The sequence below is a fragment of the Doryrhamphus excisus genome, linkage group LG2 (genome assembly GCF_037039965.1).
Source record: "Doryrhamphus excisus strain RoL-2023G ecotype Guam linkage group LG2, RoL_Dexc_Guam_v1.1, whole genome shotgun sequence".
NCBI classification, from domain to species: domain Eukaryota; kingdom Metazoa; phylum Chordata; class Actinopteri; order Syngnathiformes; family Syngnathidae; genus Doryrhamphus; species Doryrhamphus excisus.
Genome location: NC_136358.1, coordinates 6011999 through 6031993, shown reverse-complemented (window position 1 = coordinate 6031993; position 19995 = coordinate 6011999). Strand labels below are relative to the sequence as shown.

Below are 19995 nucleotides of genomic sequence, written 5' to 3'. Positions count from 1 at the left end.
CCTCCATCCACCTCTCTTCTGAGGGACTTGGTCAAGTGAATGTCAGCAGAAAAACAAGAATTCGTGAAAAGCAATGCGGCGGCAGACAGAAGCAGCGTGACGCTTGTCTTGTTTTTCACCTCTCGCTGTTTGATGTCTTGGGAGGATGTAGCGAGTGTCCGAGGGGCAGCAGTACATCATATGTCGTTTTTGGAGGTGACTGAGACTAGACAATACAATACAAACTAGACAATACAATAGGGTGCATCAAATTTGAATGGGAAATTTTAAATTCATAATATCAATTTGGCAGCACGGCGGTCGAGTGGTTAGCACACAGATCTCACAGCTAGGAGACCAGGGTTCAATTCCACCCTCGGCAAATCTCTGTGTGGAGTTTGCATGTTCTCCCCGTGCATGCATGGGTTTTTTCTCCGGGTACTCCGGTTTCCTCCCACATTCCAAAAACATGCTAGGTTAATTGGCGACTCCAAATTGTCCATAGGTATGAATGTGAGTGTGAATGGTTGTTTGTCTATATGTGCCCTGTGATTGGCTGGCGACCAGTCCAGGGTGTACCCCGCCTCTCGCCCGAAGACAGCTGGGATAAGCTCCAGCACCCCCGCGACCCGGTAGAAAATGAATGAATGAATATCAATTTGGCAGCATGGCGGTCGAGTGGTTAGCGTGCAGACCTCACAGCTAGGAGACCAGGGTTTAATTCCACCCTCGGCCATCTCTGTGTGGAGTTTGCATGTTCTCCCCGTGCATGCGTGGGTTTTCTCCGGGTACTCCGGTTTCCTCCCACATTCCAAAAACATGCTAGGTTAATTGGTGACTCCAAATTGTCCATAGGTATGAATGTGAGTGTGAATGGTTGTTTATCTATATGTGCCCTGTGATTGGCCGGCGACCAGTCCAGGGTGTACCCCGCCTCTAGCCCCAAGACAGCTGGGATAGGCTCCAGCACCCCAGCAACCCTCGTAAGGAAAAGCGGCAAAAAATGAATGAATAATATTCTCTGGTAACTCTGGAACTCATTGCCACCAGACCTCCGTAACGCTGTCTTCGGGCGAGAGGCGGGGTACACCAGCCAGCCAATCACAGGGCACATATAGACAAACAACCATTCACACTCACATTCATACCTATGGACAATTTGGAGTGGCCAATTAACTTAGCATGTTTTTGGAATGTGGGAGGAAACCGGAGTACCCGCAGAGGAAACCAGAGTACCCGGAGAAAACCCACGCATGCATGGGGAGAACATGCAATAATATGGAATTGAACCCTGGTCTCCTAGCTGTGAGGTCTGCGCGCTAACCCCAGGACGCCGTGCCACCCCATCCTTATTTATGTTCTTATTTATTGTATGTTCTCTTTTATCTTGTATTTTATATATTTTTTTATATCTTCTGTACAGTGACCTTGGATGTCCTGAAAGGCATTTTGAAATAAAATGTATTATTATTATTATATTCACTTTTTTTTAATTCACGTATTTAACAAGAATATTTTGACGGTCAAGATCAAGTGTCAGATTTGGAAGGGGCGTGGTCTTCCCCGGTGTTCCATCCCTCAAACAAAGCAGCATCTGTGCCCTTTCCAACAGAGAGAAAACTGGGCGTCAAAGGTCAAAGGTCAAAGCCATATGTGCTCTTTTTGTCTCCGACCTTCAGACATTCAGGGGTGACTGTTTCGTGTCACTGCAACATGACTGCTATTGTGGGCGGTGGCTGGGTTGCTAGGGTCGAAGGTCATATCCATACACAGGAGAGCTCTACTGTTGCACTTCCTGCCACTAATCAGTGATTACATGTCTGAAATTTCAATATCTGTTTTTTTTTTTTTTTAGTTTGAACAAAAGGCCAACTGTTATTCTTTAATCTGCGCCCCCTCCGCCTCTAAATGCAGCGCCACCCATCCTGACCTATAACAACCGCCCAGTCACCTACATGCAGACTTTATCTCAGCGCTCCCTTTTTCCCTCCATCTCTCACACAAACACAACACATCCATCACACACGTCATTATCAACAGCAACGTATTATTGCCCACTTTACTGTGTTTTCCTTACAGCCAACCAGGAAATGAGCTTTATAAAGCTCTCTCTCTCTCACACACACACAGATCCCAAAACATCCTGAAGAGACTAAGTGGGGCCAGACAAGAGCTCAACCTGAAACACACACACTCCTTTTCCAGAGAACAATGCGTGCGTTTCGACCCTGCTGGCCCGACTACCGGCCATTGGAAGCGGGAATGTCAGAGGCATTGGGAGCCAGGCTATCAGAATCCCTGGCAGGGCACCTAAAACAATGCGCGTATTCCTGCAGTCAAGCTACATGCATTACTGAGAGCTTGATAAGGTCTTTGAAAAGCCTCCCCCCCCCGACCCCCCCTTGTAGAAGCACAAAAGGCTCAGTAGCAGGAAGTGGTGCATAAAAAAAAAAACACTTTCACACAAACTCTGAAAAGTCTTTCACTTCATTTGATTCAGTTGCACGGTATTCTATTGGTTAGCGTGGTGGCCAGTCAGTGGATCAGGGATTCAAACCTGCAAGGGGAGAACATGCAAATTCCACACAGAGATGCCCGAGGGGGAATCAATTGAATCCCGGACTGCTAGCTGTCAATGTCTAGCTGTCAAAAAATAGCGTCAATGTGGACTGCCCATATCCAAAATATCTTCATGTTGAAAAGAAAGACCGCTGTGGAAGGTTAACTTGTCTCCACGATTCTACATGACCTCAACTGATTGGTTGTTAGCCAACATATACAGTAATGTTAGCATTGTGTTTTGCTTAAGCATCATCAGTCGGGTCAGAGTGCGCCATCCAATAAACCCCCAGGTGAAAGCAGAACCGCATAGAAGCATAGAAACAGTATGAAAAAGGGCCATCTTATATTCAGGGTCCTGAAGTTTCTACATGCAAACCAATGGCCTACCAGCTCCCATAATGCAACATGGCAACAATGTTCTTTAAAAGTAGTGTATATTTTAGAAGCTGATGATGATGAGAAACTTTCTAGTAGGAAAACTTGGTCTTTTGAGTATGCAGACACGTTGGCGTGTTTTGGCAAGAAAGGTCAGCGGCGGTGTCATGCGAGCGGCGGCGGCAGCAGCGTTCGACTGAAGCTGTGGGAACCTGCCGCCTGGTTCAGACCTCAGGTGAGGCCAAGAGGGCAGAGATGGAACAGTGGCAAGCAGCTCGGGTTGCATTCTGCACACACAAAACACAATCCCCAAATATGCACGTCATGTGTTCACACACACACAAGACAGGTGATGTTACACTTTGGAGGTGTTGGGTAACTCCTTCCATTGGAGTGTTACCACGTCCACATGCTTTCGACGCGCTGTAATGCGCGCAGAGACAATGGTGGCGGCGGGCCCTGGGAACTGGAGCACCGTCTCAGTTCATTGGTTGGCTCCTTAAACGAAGGAGGAGGCGACCAAAAGGGTATCTCGGGGCGGAAAAGTAGAAGATGACGAGATGGTAAAGGAGGCAGGGGATTTAAAGTTGCAGTACGGCGAGATGAAGAGAAGGCAGGTGGGTAACTCGAGCCCCATGTGAAGTGTCAGCACACAGGAAGCAAGCTGAGTCATTAGACGGCGTGCACATTCCACCCACACACGCACGCACACACACACACACTCCCCTCCTCCCTCTCTAAATTCCTTCTTGCAGAGATTGTGACAAGCTGTGCTCCCAAGGGCCTACGAATCAAGCGCGCCCCGTCACGGTGCATTTATATGAGGGTGATTTAAAAACAAATAAGCATCATGTGGGACGTGTACCTACAAACAAGCATTGTTAAGGTTACCATGGCAACACTGCTAACAAACACAGTCGAGACACTGCTCAATAATGTTTTCATGAGTGGGGAACTCCAAAACGCTGTAGCTCGTTTCCCTGAGTGTCCATAAAGTAATCCTACTAGTCGTACTCTTCTTTGACCTTTTCAAAGGGTCAGTGAAAGAACATAAGCAAACGTCTCAAATTTCCACACATCCGCCATATTTTCACTGGTTACAAAGTTACCCCAAATGAGGAGGCAACAAAGAAAAGTGGGGAAATTTAATTTTAGGTTCAAAAGTGATATTAGAGGAACCTGAGACAAAAGGAGAAGAAGCTTAATGGATTTAATTCCAAGTAAAACAGAAATAAATAAAAACAGACGGTGGTTTTAAGTCAGCGAAATAATTTAGTGGGACATAAATTAGATGATTCCATGAATGATTCTCTATGTGTCAGTTCATTTCCCTGTAATGTCTTCTCACACCGTACGCATCCCTGGCCCCCGGGGCCCGTGCATTCACAGGAGAAGGGGGCACCTGGAGAATCCATCAAGCCCCGCTTCGGAGCGCTCTGTCTGGGCTCGCCTGACAGCCACGGGGCAGGCACCGAGCTCCCCAAACGTTGTCTGTCCTGACGTCGTGCATTCTTCCCATCCTGAATAATATCTGCTCCCTAATCCTTTGCGGGGTGGAGGAAGAGGGGGCCACTCACTCCTTCACATACAAAATAATGGAGCAGAAGTGATATATTCCAGAGTCTTACATCCGTTTGGCTCAGACATGAAATTGGGGATGAGTCATTGTTTTTTTGGCTTTTTTTCGACTTGCACAATTTGGCCATTATCCTACAAACAAAAGCATTGTTCTGTGTGCAAAAAAAAGCTGCAAGGACGGCATCTTCACTCCATAGGCTCAGTTGAACAGGATTGAGTCCGGGTCTCTGTTGGCTATCTGTGCCATATGTTTGAGTATGTCCTTTTTGGTGATAATACCCAGAAGTCTCCTGAGAGAAAAGAGAAGCAATAAGGTAAACGCACCCCAAATGAACAGCTGCTCCCCGCCTCCTGAGGGGCCTTGCTTTGAATACTGTTGACGAAGAGCCATTTTATAGCGCACACACACGTTAAGGGGCATATACATGTAATATCTGGTCTAATTTATAGTCATCTTGTAATCTGACAACATCTCATATACTTCAGAACAGTCTTCTTGCACAAACACACACACATAAAAAGCACACAAAGAAATGTAAACAATGTAAGTTAAAGGTGATTGACAGCGTGTCAAAACACCCACTATCACCGACCGGTTTTGGAAAAGCTGGATTACTACATGATGGAGGGGACAGCGCAAGCTCAAGGGCTAATTTGCCTTGAGACCAAAGTGATAACCGAGAGTGACAAGACAAGAGAGAGAGACTGACAAAGTGTGTGACGAAGGCTGTTCAAGAATACTAGTTTTCACCATACAGGGCGTCCAGCCGGTGAGTAGTTTGTTGTGGATCTGAGTGGCCCATTGGATGTACAGTCGTCCCTCATTTATCACTGTTAATTGGTTCAAGACCAAACAACGACAAGTGAAGTATGATTCAATATTTTAAAAATTGAATCTTTTTGTAGTTAGAGAATAGTAAACCTGTTTATGACCTTGTTTCCTATACCTTTATTTATTCATGGTGGTCTACTATATTTTGGGAGTAATCAGATAAAAACAGATACTGTTTCAAAAAAGCAACTACTGACAAGTCTAGGCTAGTGTAGATTTCTGCAGACTCAGCAAAGCATGCACAAATCACTTTCTATCGGCACTGAGCATGAAATGGAGCTGCAAGTGCGTCCCTCCCAACTGCAAACAAATATTAATGATAATGACTTTCTGCAAATGTAATGGCCATCGTAGGCCAATGAAGTAATGGTCACGGACCATTACTTCATTAAGCTCTGGCCACCCTCCACAGGAACCTACCACAGTCACAACATCCAGAGGAAACTTGTCACCTACAATGTGAAAATGATCTAAAACTGCACGTTTCTATATTGGCTGATTACAATGGGGTGAAAAATGACGCTTATAATGGAAGTCAGTGGGACTTTGTTGTCCTCAAAGGGGCATAAATTAATCTTTGCGATATATATATATGTGATATATACCCATGTAATTTGTATGCATGTTCAAAATAAATGAAACCATTACCATAGATTTGGTGATCTAACCCTGCAATCAATAAATAAATAAATATAGTCTGAGCTACTAATATAGCCCACTAACATTTATTATGTGGAAAATAACTCATATTGTATGCATTTATGAAAGCAAAAACAGTGACGTAATTAAATCAAAGGGGCATTTGGAGGGTGTATTTTTTGTATTGGTACTCAAGTTGACTGTGGCAAAAAATATTAATCAGTTCTATTTTTTCATTGCAGTTTTTGTCCTCTAGGGACTTTGACAAGTAGTAAATTAAAGGGAATGCTGTATTTGTATTTTTGTTCATTTAGAATATTTATATGCTTGAAAATGCTTCATTTAGGCCAAGAATAGGTAACATTTACGTGAATGTGCATTTTTGGAATGATAATAGGCCGTGAGAATTTATTAATTAATCTTTGAAAATCCGTGATAGAGTAAGGGAGCGATGTTCAAACCGGGATGACTGTCCTGCCAAATTCTCTGAAATGCCTTTGGAGACAGCGTATGGTTGAGAATTAAACATTTCTTTTTGACATTTAATAGGCTTGTTGTCCAAGGCAATTAACCTTTAATACCCTCAGATAAGAATGGCAATAAAAATGTAATTTCCCGGGCGGAATTAATCCAGTAAAAAATTGTTGCATTGGATGTTCTTACGATAGATTGGTGCAACGGCTTTGTCCTAATAGCGTCGCTCTATACAGCAATGTTGCAACAATGAGCACACCATGGATGGATGATTTTAAAAGGTTATTTCGCAATGCTAAATTTCTCGTCGCCACTCGGGATCGATTCTGATTGGGCCAACTCGGCTCAGGTTCATGCTTGTGTGTGTTTCCTCACCCATTGTGTGTGACCAGGCACTGGCGCAAACCCAGCTTGCGAAAGATGTCTACTGTGATGTCCATGGGCGTGTGGTCGGTAACCGTGAAGGGGCTCAGGTCCATGATACCTCTGAGGCGGAGGAGGGGCAGGGCATCGGGAGCCTGGCTGGGGGCATGCTCGGTGAAAACCACCTGGGAAGCGCTGACCACGCCCTCTTGCCGCTGGCGGGCGTTGTCTGGATGAGAGAGAGTCAGCATCGTTTTAGCTTTTTGCTTTTCCAACATGGACACATATACACACACACACACACACACACACACACACACACCTATTGATATGAGCAGATCTCTTCTTAGCACAAATCCCACCAGCCTCGGTGACTCCTTGGAAACAACCACGGGAAAACCGCTGTAGTGTGTGCTCTCCACCATCGCCTGCACAGTACAAGTGGTCAGCATCCAACAGCTTTATCCATCTCGGCACATGTTTAAAATGCTGCAACTACAATATTCGCTCCTTACTACAATATTGGGTCTGTTGTTCTGTGTTGTGACATACAGGACTCTCTGCAAATTTACAGTTCGCTTTCAAAAACAAAACATAATTACAAACAACATATATTTAAGCAAAGTTAATAAAATGTTAAGGCTGTCATTGATGTTTAAAAGGGAACAATCCAGTGTTAAGTACTAGGTTATGTAAACCTTTCATAGGGGTCATATGGGTAGCTAAATCTTTTTTGAGCAGTCCACATTTGCTCCATAGTAGTATGTGTGCTTACCTCCACCTCGCCCACAGTCATGCCCTCCTGCGTGAGCACAGCCAGGGTGGGGTCTGACCTCCTGGGCCTCATCACGTCCACGGCCAGGCTGCTGTGCTCAAACTCCTCTTTGGGCTCCAGGAAGGGGTAGCCATTGAGGCGGATGTGTGCCTGTAACAAACACACACACACAAACAGTTTGGTTTTGTGAAGGTCATTGTGCACTCACAAGAGCCTTACCTCGTAAATTCCCTCCCGTCCAAACGCATCTGCGACCCATTTGCTGGTCATGGTGGCGGCCATGAGAGGAACAATATACTCCAGGCCTCCCGTCAGTTCAAACATGATGACAACAAGTGACACCGTCATGCGTGTCACACCACCTGTGGACACACGCAGGGGAGCAATGGAGGTTAGAATCCACCTGTTCTTTAAGAGGCACCTGCTTCTAGAAGTTAATCTTGACAGTTTGGATAGTTGTGAGTTCTCCAGACATACAGTTAGCATGAATAATGAATCCAAAGGGGGTAGAAATGTGAAGTCCATTACAAGTTTCTTTCAACACTGTGTGTGCATAGTTCTTTTTCTGGTGGGGAAGTCTGGAACAAATGACAAATAAACTCTGGATTGTCGGTTGTATATGTTAATTAGATGATTACACACTTCCCAAACGGGTCCCTGGAGTTTCGCGCAGCACAGAAACAATATTACTGATGACATCCACATGTAGCATCAGCGGAGGACTTCAAATGACTTTGTAAGCACTCTGCAAACAGTCAAAACGCATCAAACCATCTGTTGTCAGGATATCTTTGATGCAAAAAAAAAAAAGTGTGACATGCTTGCCAACTGCATGCTTGTGGCAGTCTTTACACAGGGGTATAAGACAAAGAAGCACACACGATTCACCAGAGGAGGTAAATTAATAAAATATCCTGCATGGTTTAGAACTTTAAGAAAGTATTTTTCTATTTTTTTTTTGTAGTTATTATCGCTGTAATTCTGCTTACTATCATGGTTCATGTCTTCATTGTTATTATTGCCAATGGTATGTTTGACTGTTTCATTTCAGTGATCTCCCCTTAGCCAACATTGACATTTAACTAATGCAGTCCTGTTTGTCACTGTTGTTGTCATGGGAATTGTTGTTACTGCTGTTTTTCTCTCTCTCTCTCTCTCTCTCTCTCTCTCTCTCTCTCTCTCTCTCTCTCTCTCTCTCTCTCTCTCTCTCTCTCTCTCTCTCTCTCTCTCTCTCTCTCTCTCTCTTTACTGTCTCTGACGCTTTGGCATTGTTTACCATGAGAATAAAACACTGTAACAACATTTATAGGTGGAAAAAGCATAATAGGTCCCCTTTAAATTGTCCCCCCAGTCTTTTGGTATTTGCTTGATTTAAGTATACAAATACATTCTATTTCTGCCACAAAAGAAATATAATTGTAAGCCATTCTATTGTACTATAGGAGTTTGAATGAAACTAACTGAACTGAACTAACATAAATTAGTCCCAACCACTTCAGTGTTGGAAATACAACACAGAGCCCGCTTGATGAAGTCATTAAGTGGGGCTTCTCTTACCGAGGCAGGCGGCGGCGCCCACCATTGCGTAGAGCCCCGGGGTGATGCAGTCGGCACCTGGCGAGCACCAGCCTTTGAAGATGAACCAGTCGTGGTTGTAGTAGGCAAGCTGCTCCATGCCAACGCCAAGCAGCCTTCCCGCTATAGCACCCACCGCCATGCTGGGGATGAAGAGCCCTGATGGGACCTGGATTGGACGCAGATGGGTTTTTTTTAAGCGTCATCAAGGTGACCAAGGTAAAAACTAAAATAAAATGTGTGCAGACTCAACAGTGTGACATAATAATGAAACAGACATCTCCTACGGTGGTCCACACAATGCTGACACGGTCGCCTCTGTGCATGGATACTGACCTTCATGCCGAAAGTGATGACAGTGATCATCATCTTGAAAATTAAGGCCAAGGACAGCTGCCATAAAGCTGTGTAGAGACCTTCTCCAGCAGGACGATCCGCCAGGCTGTTACCTGTACTTGTTTCAGATGTATTGCTGGGCTACAAAAAGGGGCCAGAGTGCTCAGTATTATTATGATGCAGGACAAACACACAATGTAGATACAAACAATGTATCCCCTAGCGAATATAAAGGTTTGGTTATACTTTCCGCACAAACTAGCCGTTCGAGAGACGGCATGTGACTTGATACTCTGTGAGGGTCCCAAACTGCAGGGGGCAGTGTATTAAAAACACAAGTCCACCATGGTACTAAGCTTGTGCGGAAGAAGTGTGCTATTGTGTACTCGACTTCAAACACGGCAACACATGCACATCTACTTCTTGAAGAAGAGGAATTGTGTTGTGTTTGTGTGTTGTGTTGTGTTGTGCCCACTTGTCCTTTGAATAAGAGGAGTGATGCAATCACAGCTCTACCACCAAAGAGATTTATACCCTGGCAAAAGAATGTGCTTACAAAAGGCATTCTTAACATTGCTGAGGACAACACAGGAAATATGGTCATGGTAATGGCTTATTTTATTTTAACAAAGTTACAATCAAATACTTCACATAATTCGATTCACATTTCCACATGTCCAAAGGGAGCAGGAAGAAGCAAAGCTTATTACCCAGTTTACCCGTTTATGTCTTGCATATAAGTGTTTCTAGTCTAGTTTTTCCCTCTCTTGTGATACAATTTTTGGGTAATAAGTTATTATTACAGGTGACACGGCGGTCTAGTGGTTAGCGCGCAGACCTCACAGCTAGGAGACGCGGGTTCAATTCCACCCTCGGCACGTTCTCCCTGTGCATGGTTTTCTCCGGGTATTCCGGTTTCCTCCCACATTCCAAAAACATGCTAGGTTAATTGGCGACTCCAAATTGTCCATAGGTATGAATGTGAGTGTGAATGGTTGTTTGTCTATATGTGCCCTGTGATTGGCTGGCGACCACTCCAGGGTGTACCCCGCCTCTCGCCCAAAAGACAGCTGGGATAGGCTCCAGCACCCCCCACGACCCTCGTGAGGAAAAAAGCGGTAGAAAATGAATGAATGAAAGTTATTATTACGGTAGCTTCATGGATTATTTTAGCTGTTTGAGGTTTTACTAAATCAGCAAATTTTAATATTTGTGATTTTAGAAATAAAGAATTTGTATGTTCTCTATATGTGGCGTTATGAATGAAATAAAACACACTGCAATTCTGAAGTGCAAAAAATATTGTCACTGGAAATGTAATTGTTTTAAAAATACAAATAGTGACAAAAAGTGAGAGCAAAACAACAGCATTGTGTAGCTAGTGTAGTTTTTTTAGTGCGAGTAAGAAGTACTGTTTTGTTTGTCAAAAGAATTAAACTACTATGCTTAAAGGTAGGCGAGCTTGTATATACATAGATGTCGGTATTTCCGTACTTCAACTGTGAGGATTTCCTGCTTTTTTCAGTGTGTCTCCATTCACGTAAAATGTGCAGGTGCATGTAGTGGGAATTTTCCGCATGAAAAGTGGCACTTGAGGGGTCTTGGGTATGACAATGACGTCATTTGACCGCAACAGACTTAACTTAACACAGGCGCACACACATACCTGTTTGTATCCGCACAGTTGGGAGGAGTCAAGAAGCGAGCAGTCATTGAACAGTTCCGAAATCAGCTCCGCTCCACTCATGCGAGTATAGCTGTTAGGGAAGGCGAGGAGGGCGGTCAGCGCGGCAACCACAAGCACCTCCATGACAGGGTAGTGACCCAGACGGGTGGACTTACCTGGGGGGGAGGGGGGAACCACATTCACATGTAAGCACACACAGATGAGTTGGATGTGGTGTTAAAATGTCCACTATTATGTGACTTTTTATTGATGTTCTAACAGTGTCCCTAGAGTCAGTTATTGAGCAACAAACATACAAAAAAATTGTCATCTCCCTCACTTATTTGTGGCACTTGCCCTGCAAAGCAGGCTTCACTACACGTCTTAAAATAAATCTATCTTGGAGTCACATGTGTGCTCTAAGTTTGATTTTGTTTTTCATCAGCAATTAAACTAACATAGCTATGCTTGTGTTGCTAATATTCGTGTCCCCTGTCCGATCCATTATATACATGATACACATGATATATGTATGGCATCTATTAAGTCGGACAAGTGCAGCGTTTCCGTGTATAAAGCTACTAAAAACATTTTTAACAAAACTTTTTAACACTGTTGTGAGATCTCAGACACTTTTGCCGTTGCATTGTTTTGTAAAACAGTACAATATGACACACAAAAAAACATGCAAATATACACCACTCACGTCTGCGACACCAAGCAATGTTTGCTCTGATGAACAGCGCCCCCCACAGGCCTCCAAATATCCCCAACAGGATGAAGGGCCCTAGTTCCACCAGGTGCCATGGAGCGTGAAACTCCACATAGAAGAGCACCAGGCGACTGTTCCCAAACGGGTTGATGGAGCGTAGAGTGAAGGCGGCCACCAGGGCGGCAAAGAAAGAACGCCACAGAGTCTTCAGAGGAAAGTAGTAGCTTACCTTGAGGAGAAGAAATGGAAATGTTGGCTAATATTTACATGCTTAACTAGCTAATTCCAGAGTCATTTAGGAGGAACTACTCAAGGCATATGCCAACATACGCGTTCATTACAAGTGTCGCCGCCAGTCAAGCGTATGTGTATGTTTGTGTGTGTGTGTATGTGGTTGTGCAGTCATGTGGTGCAAAAAACAAAAACAGTTTAGTTGGGTTTGGCTGTCTGCTGCTGATAAAAAATAATTTGTAACAGAACAATGAAAAAGAAAAGAAGCTGTTCTTTCATGTAGGGCTTGCATGCGTCTCTATAATTAAACTTGTCAGGTTTATTTAGTTCTAAATACACATGACATCGTTGGTCAATAAATAATAGTACTTACCTCCTCCAGGCTGAATAAGACTCCCCCTATGGGAGCGCCAAACGCCACAGACACGCCCACAGCAGCTGCAGCAGATAACACCTGCATTGCATAGAAATAACTTTTAAAACTTTAGACCACTTTGTTTCTTGCTCATTTTAATGCCTGGTACAACTCAAAGGTACATTTTAATAGCTCAGAAGAATGACATTTTCTGGCAGTGTAATGTCAGAACGTAAGTGATATTGGTTATTATCAAGAAAACCATGGAAGTTGTTGAATATCATCTCTTAAATTAAAGTCTTAAAGCTATAAAATAAATGTCCCTTTAGTTGTACCAGGCACTGAAATAGATAGATAACTGAAGAAATAAGGGTGGTCTCATCATTTTTTTACATGACTGTATAAAAAAAATGGTGCACCATAATTATCGGACTGATAAATATTTGGCTGATATGAGGGATGTGAGGGATAAATCCAATAACAATAAAAAATAGCTCTGATAACCGCAAAAAAAAAAAAAAACGCTCTAATGGGGCGAGATTACCCCTACTTTCCAGAGGTGAGCAAATCAAGCACTCCTTTTTCCTCCTTAATAATCTGTCATAACGTCCCCTGAGCTCACATGTAAACAAATGCTCGCTGTGTCAGAGACATTTCACATGCAAAAAAAATAAAAAATTGGTGTCCTCCATGGGGTCACACCAGCTGCTTGGAGCTTGTGCCCGAATATAGTGCACCTAGCTGGGCTACGCCAAGTGGCTCCTCCCGCTCTATACTCCAGTTCGCCTGACCTCTGCAGCGGTACCCCAATACTATATTTGATTCAGACCAATGAGTTGGTAGCTAAATGTTATCGTATTGTAATAAAAGTAGTGTCATAAAAACCCACAATGAAAACAGGGTTTTACCTCTCGTCGCTTGGCTTCATTCTTGCGGTACTTGGTGAAGAGGTGACACAGAATGTTGGCGCAGCAGCACGCCACGTGGACCAGTGGCCCTTCCTTGCCGAGGCTGAGCCCGGACGAGACCGCCAGCACTAGTGTGATGGTCTTGATAATCAGGGTCCACTTGCCCAAGTAGCCCCGGATGATGAAACCACTGAGGATGGTCTTAATCTGCAGGGAGTAGAAGAACATTTTGGAAGAAAGTCTGTATTCATAATGCAAGAAACATCTAATTTTATCCGTCTTGGATTGTTGACCGTTGAGTGACCTTTCAGCAACGGTATGATTTAAAAAAAATCTAATCTAATCTGTGTTTGTGGGAAGAGAGTGAGAAACTGGCCTCCTGAGCAGGAAATGGTTGTGTTTGTGTGCTTTGGACTGAGACCGAAACGGAATCCTCAGCTCTTCGCTTGCTCGGAAATTAAAGCGAGAGAGAAAAACACAAACAGTGGACCACATGCGAATGTTCAGGAAATATGCATCTCTTACCTCTGGGATACCGGATCCGCATGCATACGGCGCAAAGGCCCGGACCAGTGTCACGGACAGCAAAGCAAAGAGAAGAGCCCAGAAGATGTACATCAGGTAGTTGACGATGTAAGCAAAAGCACCCTGTAAAACAGTTTACAGCCAGCAGATGGAGCCAAAGTCCTGTTTTAAGTCCTGTAGTAAGAGCTTGTTGCACTTACTATCATGCAATCATACAATTTATGCATTGGATATGTCATGAATTCAAATAATAATAACGATAATCATGATACATATATTCTACCTGCGAGGTCCCTGTGATGAGCTCGGCCCAGCTCTGCCACTGTGGACATCGGTCACGCTCCTGAAAGGTGGTCTCGTTGGAGGTCCAGCAGCAGTGCTCGTGGTTGAACCAGAAGCCCACAAGACACACGCCTTCCTTCATGTCCGTCAACCAGTGGGCCGCAATGTCGATGCCACCAGCCAGAGCGCCTAAGGGAACAGAGGGAGAGAGGAATTGAACTCCATTTTTCTTTACAGAACCCTATCCATTTCCTGACTTATCAAGTTGAGTGCAGCTGTGCACACATTTCAGGTTTGCGCATGCTGTTTGCGTGTGTGCGTCTCTTCCAAGTGAAACACCATACAGCTCCACTCGATGAGAGAGACAGGTTCAACAGCCATCTTTTTTTGGTTGTATCTTGAACTTTTGTTCGTGATGGACGACCTTAGTACGTAATAACATTTTCGGAAATGTCTACATGCGAGAATAGAGCATGTATGCGACATTTTCGCTCTGATTTTACATTACAGTTACGAAAACACTCGCTTGTCCCCCATCTGTTGGCGCCTGTGATGACAACAACTGAATGTGACGTTCACGGCAATTTTTGTACTGTAATTGATTTTTATGCACAACATGGATTTTGGAAATACAAAGTTTGCAGAATAATTTACGATAATTCATTCATTCATTCTCTGCCGCTTTTCCTCACGAGGGTCATGGGGGGTGCTGGAGCCTATCCCAGCTGTCTTCGGGCGAGAGGCGGGGTACACCCTGGACTGGTCGCCAGCCAATCACAGGGCACATATAGACAAACAACCATTCACACTCACATTCATACCTATGGACAATTTGGAGTCGCCAATTAACCTAGCATGTGTTTTTGGAATGTGGGAGGAAACCGGAGTACCCGGAGAAAACCCACGCATGCACGGGGATAACATGCAAACTCCACACAGAGATGGCCGAGGGTGAAGGGTGGAATTGAACCCTTGGTCTCTTAGCTGTGAGGTCTGCGCACTAACCACTCGAGCGCCGTGCCGCCTATTTACTATAATGTATTTATGAAATAATTTATTATATTCATTAACAATTTTATGACTATTTTTGACGCTACCCCCAAAATGTGCAAGTGCATGGTGTGTATGAGACGTTGAGCGTTACCTGCCATGAGTCCCACCAGCAGCATGAGCAGCCATCCAGAGAAGGCATCGCTGATGCTGAGCAGCAGAGCCACAATCGACTGCTTGCTCTTGTTGGTGATCTGCATACCAAGAAAAGACATATGCTTTATTCATCTCCAAGAGAAATAATGTAAATAATAAAGACAAAGTAAAAAGAAAAACTGTTAGTTTGCAATTTAGCTGAATTATGCAGTCTGATTCATAGATTGCTTGGAAAAACAATGAAGCAAGTGGAGGAGATCTGGTTAAAGAATACAGAAATTCTACCCCGATTTTACTCAGCAATTTCAGCTCATAATGAGGGGTTTGTGTGTGCACTGGACTTCATGAGATTTCACAACACAGCTACCTCTCTGTGTCTGTCACGGTCCTTGCTCTTCTCCCGGACCCAGTCGATGGTGTTGAAGTCCTCGTAGGTGCCCACCCCAGGAAGCGGGTCCTCCAGTGGGTCCACAAGATGGCTGGGGCCATTTCCGTTCATCGCACCGCCTCTGCTGCTGCTGCTGTCCTCGTAACCTCCTCAGGGAGCGAGAGGGAATCAGGTGGTGCTTAGTAGCCATAACAACAGCAGCAGCAACATACATTGTTATTTTCGTTTGGGTTGTGTTATGCTCTTTCTCTTCATCTGGCAAACAACAGAAATAAACCAAAGCTCACAATAACTATAATGTGTAAGCACTCTTTCCAGCATGTAGTTGAATTTAGCAAACTTTGTCTTACACAGCAAAAAACGCTGAATGTTTGCCCCAAAGGATCTTACAGAGGAAGACCGGCAGCCCTTCTCCAGGATCTCCACAAGACTTAATGACCTTTGCATCTCATTTGAGAGTGTAGAGTTCACCTTTTATCAGCCTTATTCCGCCATCACACTCACCGCATTCCCCCAGTTCCTCTTTCACTAGCTGCTCTCTTGGTCCCAAACATAGCTAACAAGACCACAACTGGACGAAACTCTTCTGCAGCAGCAGTGACTGGCTCACACTAATCGTTCATCTGTGCTTTATGACGTTGTTCACCTTCGGATGGTGACAACATCTTGTGCAGGTCTTGTGTAAATTTAAATTAAATAAAGCTCCACCACTCAAATTGAAAATCTAGCAAGATACATTATGGTCTTCTCCACCACGCCTTTCAAGAGCACCAAACGTTAATGGTGGGCAGATGATCTAATGATCCAAATATCGGTAATATCGATTCCAATCTTGGTATCAATATTGATTGTTGTGAACTGGGCTGCACGGCGGATGAGTGGTTAGCGCACAGACCTCACAGCTGGGAGACCAGAGTTCAATTCCACCCTCAACCATCTCTTTGTGGAGTTTGCATGTTCTCCCCGTGCATGTGTGGGTTTTCTCCGGGTACTCCGGTTTCCTCCCACATTCCAAAAACATGCTAGGTTAATTGGCGACTCCAAATTGTTCATAGGTATGAATGTGAGTGTGAATGGTTGTTTGTCTATATGTGCCCTGTGATTGGCTGGTGACCAGTCCAGGGTGTACCCCGCCTCTTGCCCGAAGACAGCTGGGATAGCTCCAGCACCCCCTGCGACCCTCGTGAGGATAAGCGGTAGAAAATGAATGAATGAATGAATCCTTCATTGTTAGTTGCAGTGTGGCCATGATAAACTCAGGCTAAACAAAGCCACTTCTTTTGCCGAACAGCACATGCCAAGGAGTGTACAACAGGTTCTACAAGCTCGGAGCGTCAGACCTGCTCGGCAACAAAAAAAGGACAACCTCAGGAGGGAAAAAACAAAAGAAAAACCCAAACAGTGATGTACATCTCATGGTGGTGTCACACCACATAAACTCCCCACAGAGATGGCCGAACTCGGATCCCTAGCTGTATGGCCTGTGCGCTAACCACTCAACCGCCGTACAGCCCACTAAACAACATATAAAAAATAATAAGTTGAGCTACCACAGGCTGATAAAGTGTGACCGAGAGCAACCACGGCAAGTAACTGATTATTCAGATGCATGACCAAGAGTTAGAAGCATGTGACACGCACGCACATCTTATCAGTAGACTTCTTGGTCACAGACCAATGTGTTAAAAAAAAGTGACAGATTAAAGTACTCAGTCTTTTCCTGTCAGCCTCTATTTAACATTAAAGCATGGTTCCCAAAGTGGGTACGTGAAAATGAAAAACAAATTACCAGTGACCCTGAATGCCTCACACCACAAGGAGAACGGAGCAGAAATGAGACGTAGCATGAAGTCGCTCATTGCTTTGTGTGCATCATATGAACAAATAAGTAGGTTGGATGATTAATTTGTGCATTAAGAGTGATTGTATGCTTTTTCTTTGTTGTTTTTTTTACTTTGGATACTGCTTTATTATGAATGTGAAACGTTTCCCCTTCAATTTCGTATTAAATATGCAGACTTGAACCATAACCAATACAAGTGGATAAAAAAGCAAAGCCCATTCAAAAGGAAGGATAACAACATCAAATTGAAATACAAGAAATGTAGTATAATTACCTATCAGTGCTCATGTGAAACTGTACAATACTAAATTTTGATGTGGAAGTATTGTAAAATAAATTCATTAACCAATTAATTATGTTCAATATTTAAGTGAATTAAAAAGGTTTGTGTTTTAAGTGTGCAGGAGTAGGGTATGTACCTTCAGATCTAATTTCTGAAGGGGTTTGTGACTTAAAATGTTTGAGAACCACTCATATAGAGGATCTTTGACTCGTGTTTTTGCAGTAGGTCCTTAAAAACAGCAGAGCACTTCCTCATTGTAAGAGGATATGTAGTATTTTTGCAGTAGGTCCTAAAAAAAACGCTGAACATTCCCAGGATATCTAGGATCTTTGACCTGTGTCTTTTTTTCAGTAGATTCCTAAAAACAGGGATGATGTTTGACAAGAATTTTGCAACATATTCCTTTCACAGCATGGAATTTGTATGTGCATTTGCAGCGTAAAATATGTCCCTGAAAAGAAATTCGTTTAAGTTTTATCACTTTTCTTAAATAAAGTGTTATTACCTGAGCTGAGTGGGGGGACGTCATCCGTGGAAGAAAAGTCCAGCGTTGCTCCGGCGAGGTCCACCATCTCATCATCATCGTCTTCACTGCTGCTACCTCCACCTCCACTGTAACTACCACGGTGCTCCATCGCCGTCGCGCCTGATGACACACGCACACGCAAACAAACACACTTTAATGTCCAAGGAGACGAAAGTTTTAGCCCTGTGTCGTTACCTCCAAATGCACCACTTCCACGACGCCAACCAGACCAAAAGTGGCTCATTTTACCGTCATTATAATCTGAAGACAAGTGTCTGTATTGACTGTTAACTCATTCGATGACAGTGTGTGTCCACTTCCGGGACATTTGCGAAATTATTTAAATGTTGTGCTCCTCCCGCGGCGTGCGTGTGTGTCTGAACAAAGCTCGTCATCCAAATTGTGAGCGAACATGCTAACATTTACATTATAATGTGCGATAGCTTGATGAATGGTACATTTAAAGGCCAATCTTACCTGTAGGACAAGACCGCCCGCGTTAGTCTTGTGACTCGGATTAGAGCCTCCTCTATTGCTGCTTATGTCAACACAAACAAAAAACACTGAAATGTAGACTTGAGCAGCTCAGATATATTCGCTCGACTTCCAAAACGAGTTCGCGTCACACATAGTACTGGGTTTATCTCATTTTTTTACGAAAAAAGAGTGGAATAGTCCGCCGTTACGTTGTTTTGCTACTTAGAAGTCAGGACTGCAAACACCTAGCATCAAGCTAGCTAACATTCAATTTCCGCTAGTGAAGCTACCAGCTGGATATAATCGTCAAAATAAAAGAAACATCGGGGTTGTCTTGTGGTAGCGACACATAAATTTAATGCATGTATATATATGTATGTATATGTTTGTATATGGATGGATGCTTGCACAATTTCGCGTGTACCGCTGTACAAGTTATGTCATTCTGCTCATACGTTTACTTTATTCTGAAGGCAACTTGCGGAAAAGCTTCTCGGCTTCCACAGAGCTCAACATTACGTCAAGGAAAAACAATCTATTTCAGAGCTATCGGCGCGTCTCCATCTAGGTCAGTGGAGCAGATCGATTCAGCGACCATCGCCTTAGCGCCTGTTAGTGTTTTTCTCCGTGGATTGTTGTTTTCCTTCATATTAACACATTGTTTACGTAGTCACATGATGTTTTATAAAACAGCATTGTTGAATTTATTGAAGCGTTTGATTGTATTTTTTGTCGTTTATGCAGGGTTCACGAAGAAATAGTAAAAATGTAGGATTAGATAAATATGAAACAAAATATATAGTCTGATACGTAGTAAACTAAGTCATTAATAATGTTTTTGTTAGTGAACCTTGCTCCTTTTCCCAAGCTGTCAACTGCCCAGTCATTCATCTTTTTGCAGCCCACTGTAAACATTTCCTGACCCACAGTCCCACAGACTTTTGTTTTTAGAGGGCCTCCTCCTCCCCACTTCCTGCTTTCTGCATAATGCCACCTCCGGGCCATGCTGAATTCATGGTTAGAGAAAGCTATTTAAACATCTAGCAATTAGATGCAAAATGAAAGGCCATCTTGTTTGACCTCCATTGGAACTGTACCCGATAGTTGATTTACCATAGAAAGTCATTATCAATATTCTGTATTAGAACAATCACTATGCAGAATG

At 43.6% G+C, this 19995-nt stretch overlaps 1 protein-coding gene across 3 annotated transcripts; it reads right to left on the bottom strand.

Moving 5' to 3' along the window:
* Nucleotides 1–4112: 4112 nt before the first annotated feature.
* clcn5b (chloride channel, voltage-sensitive 5b) lies at nucleotides 4113–19101 on the bottom strand. Of its 3 annotated transcripts, none has more exons than XM_058068296.2 (17): nucleotides 18831–19101; nucleotides 18333–18473; nucleotides 15681–15850; nucleotides 15312–15411; nucleotides 14169–14356; nucleotides 13886–14008; nucleotides 13361–13567; nucleotides 12471–12551; nucleotides 11861–12095; nucleotides 11155–11330; nucleotides 9489–9629; nucleotides 9135–9321; nucleotides 7797–7939; nucleotides 7578–7727; nucleotides 7125–7230; nucleotides 6815–7031; nucleotides 4113–4784 (listed from the first exon to the last, which is right to left on the bottom strand). In XM_058068296.2, the coding sequence occupies exons 2-17, from the start codon at nucleotides 18460–18462 to the stop codon at nucleotides 4694–4696; spliced, it is 2445 nt and encodes an 814-aa protein (XP_057924279.2). In that variant the 5' UTR covers nucleotides 18463–18473; nucleotides 18831–19101; the 3' UTR covers nucleotides 4113–4693. The 3 variants fall into 3 exon arrangements, with proteins under 3 accessions (XP_057924279.2, XP_057924277.2, XP_057924278.2); XM_058068294.2 differs by lacking the exon at nucleotides 18831–19101 and adding an exon at nucleotides 18549–18738; XM_058068295.2 differs by lacking the exon at nucleotides 18831–19101 and adding an exon at nucleotides 18549–18737 and having other exon boundaries at nucleotides 15681–15847.
* Nucleotides 19102–19995: the final 894 nt, after the last annotated feature.

Excerpts from the sequence above, each read along its gene's own strand:
- clcn5b (XM_058068294.2), bottom strand. The coding sequence starts at position 18,597 with ATGAGCCACTTTTGGTCTGGTTGGCGTCGTGGAAGTGGTGCATTTGGA. Across the intron at positions 18,474-18,548 it reads TGGAAGTGGTGCATTTGGAG|GCGCGACGGCGATGGAGCAC; the intron begins GTAACGACACAG and ends GTGTGTCATCAG. Across the intron at positions 11,331-11,860 it reads CATTGCTTGGTGTCGCAGAC|GTAAGTCCACCCGTCTGGGT; the intron begins GTGAGTGGTGTA and ends CCTCCCCCCCAG.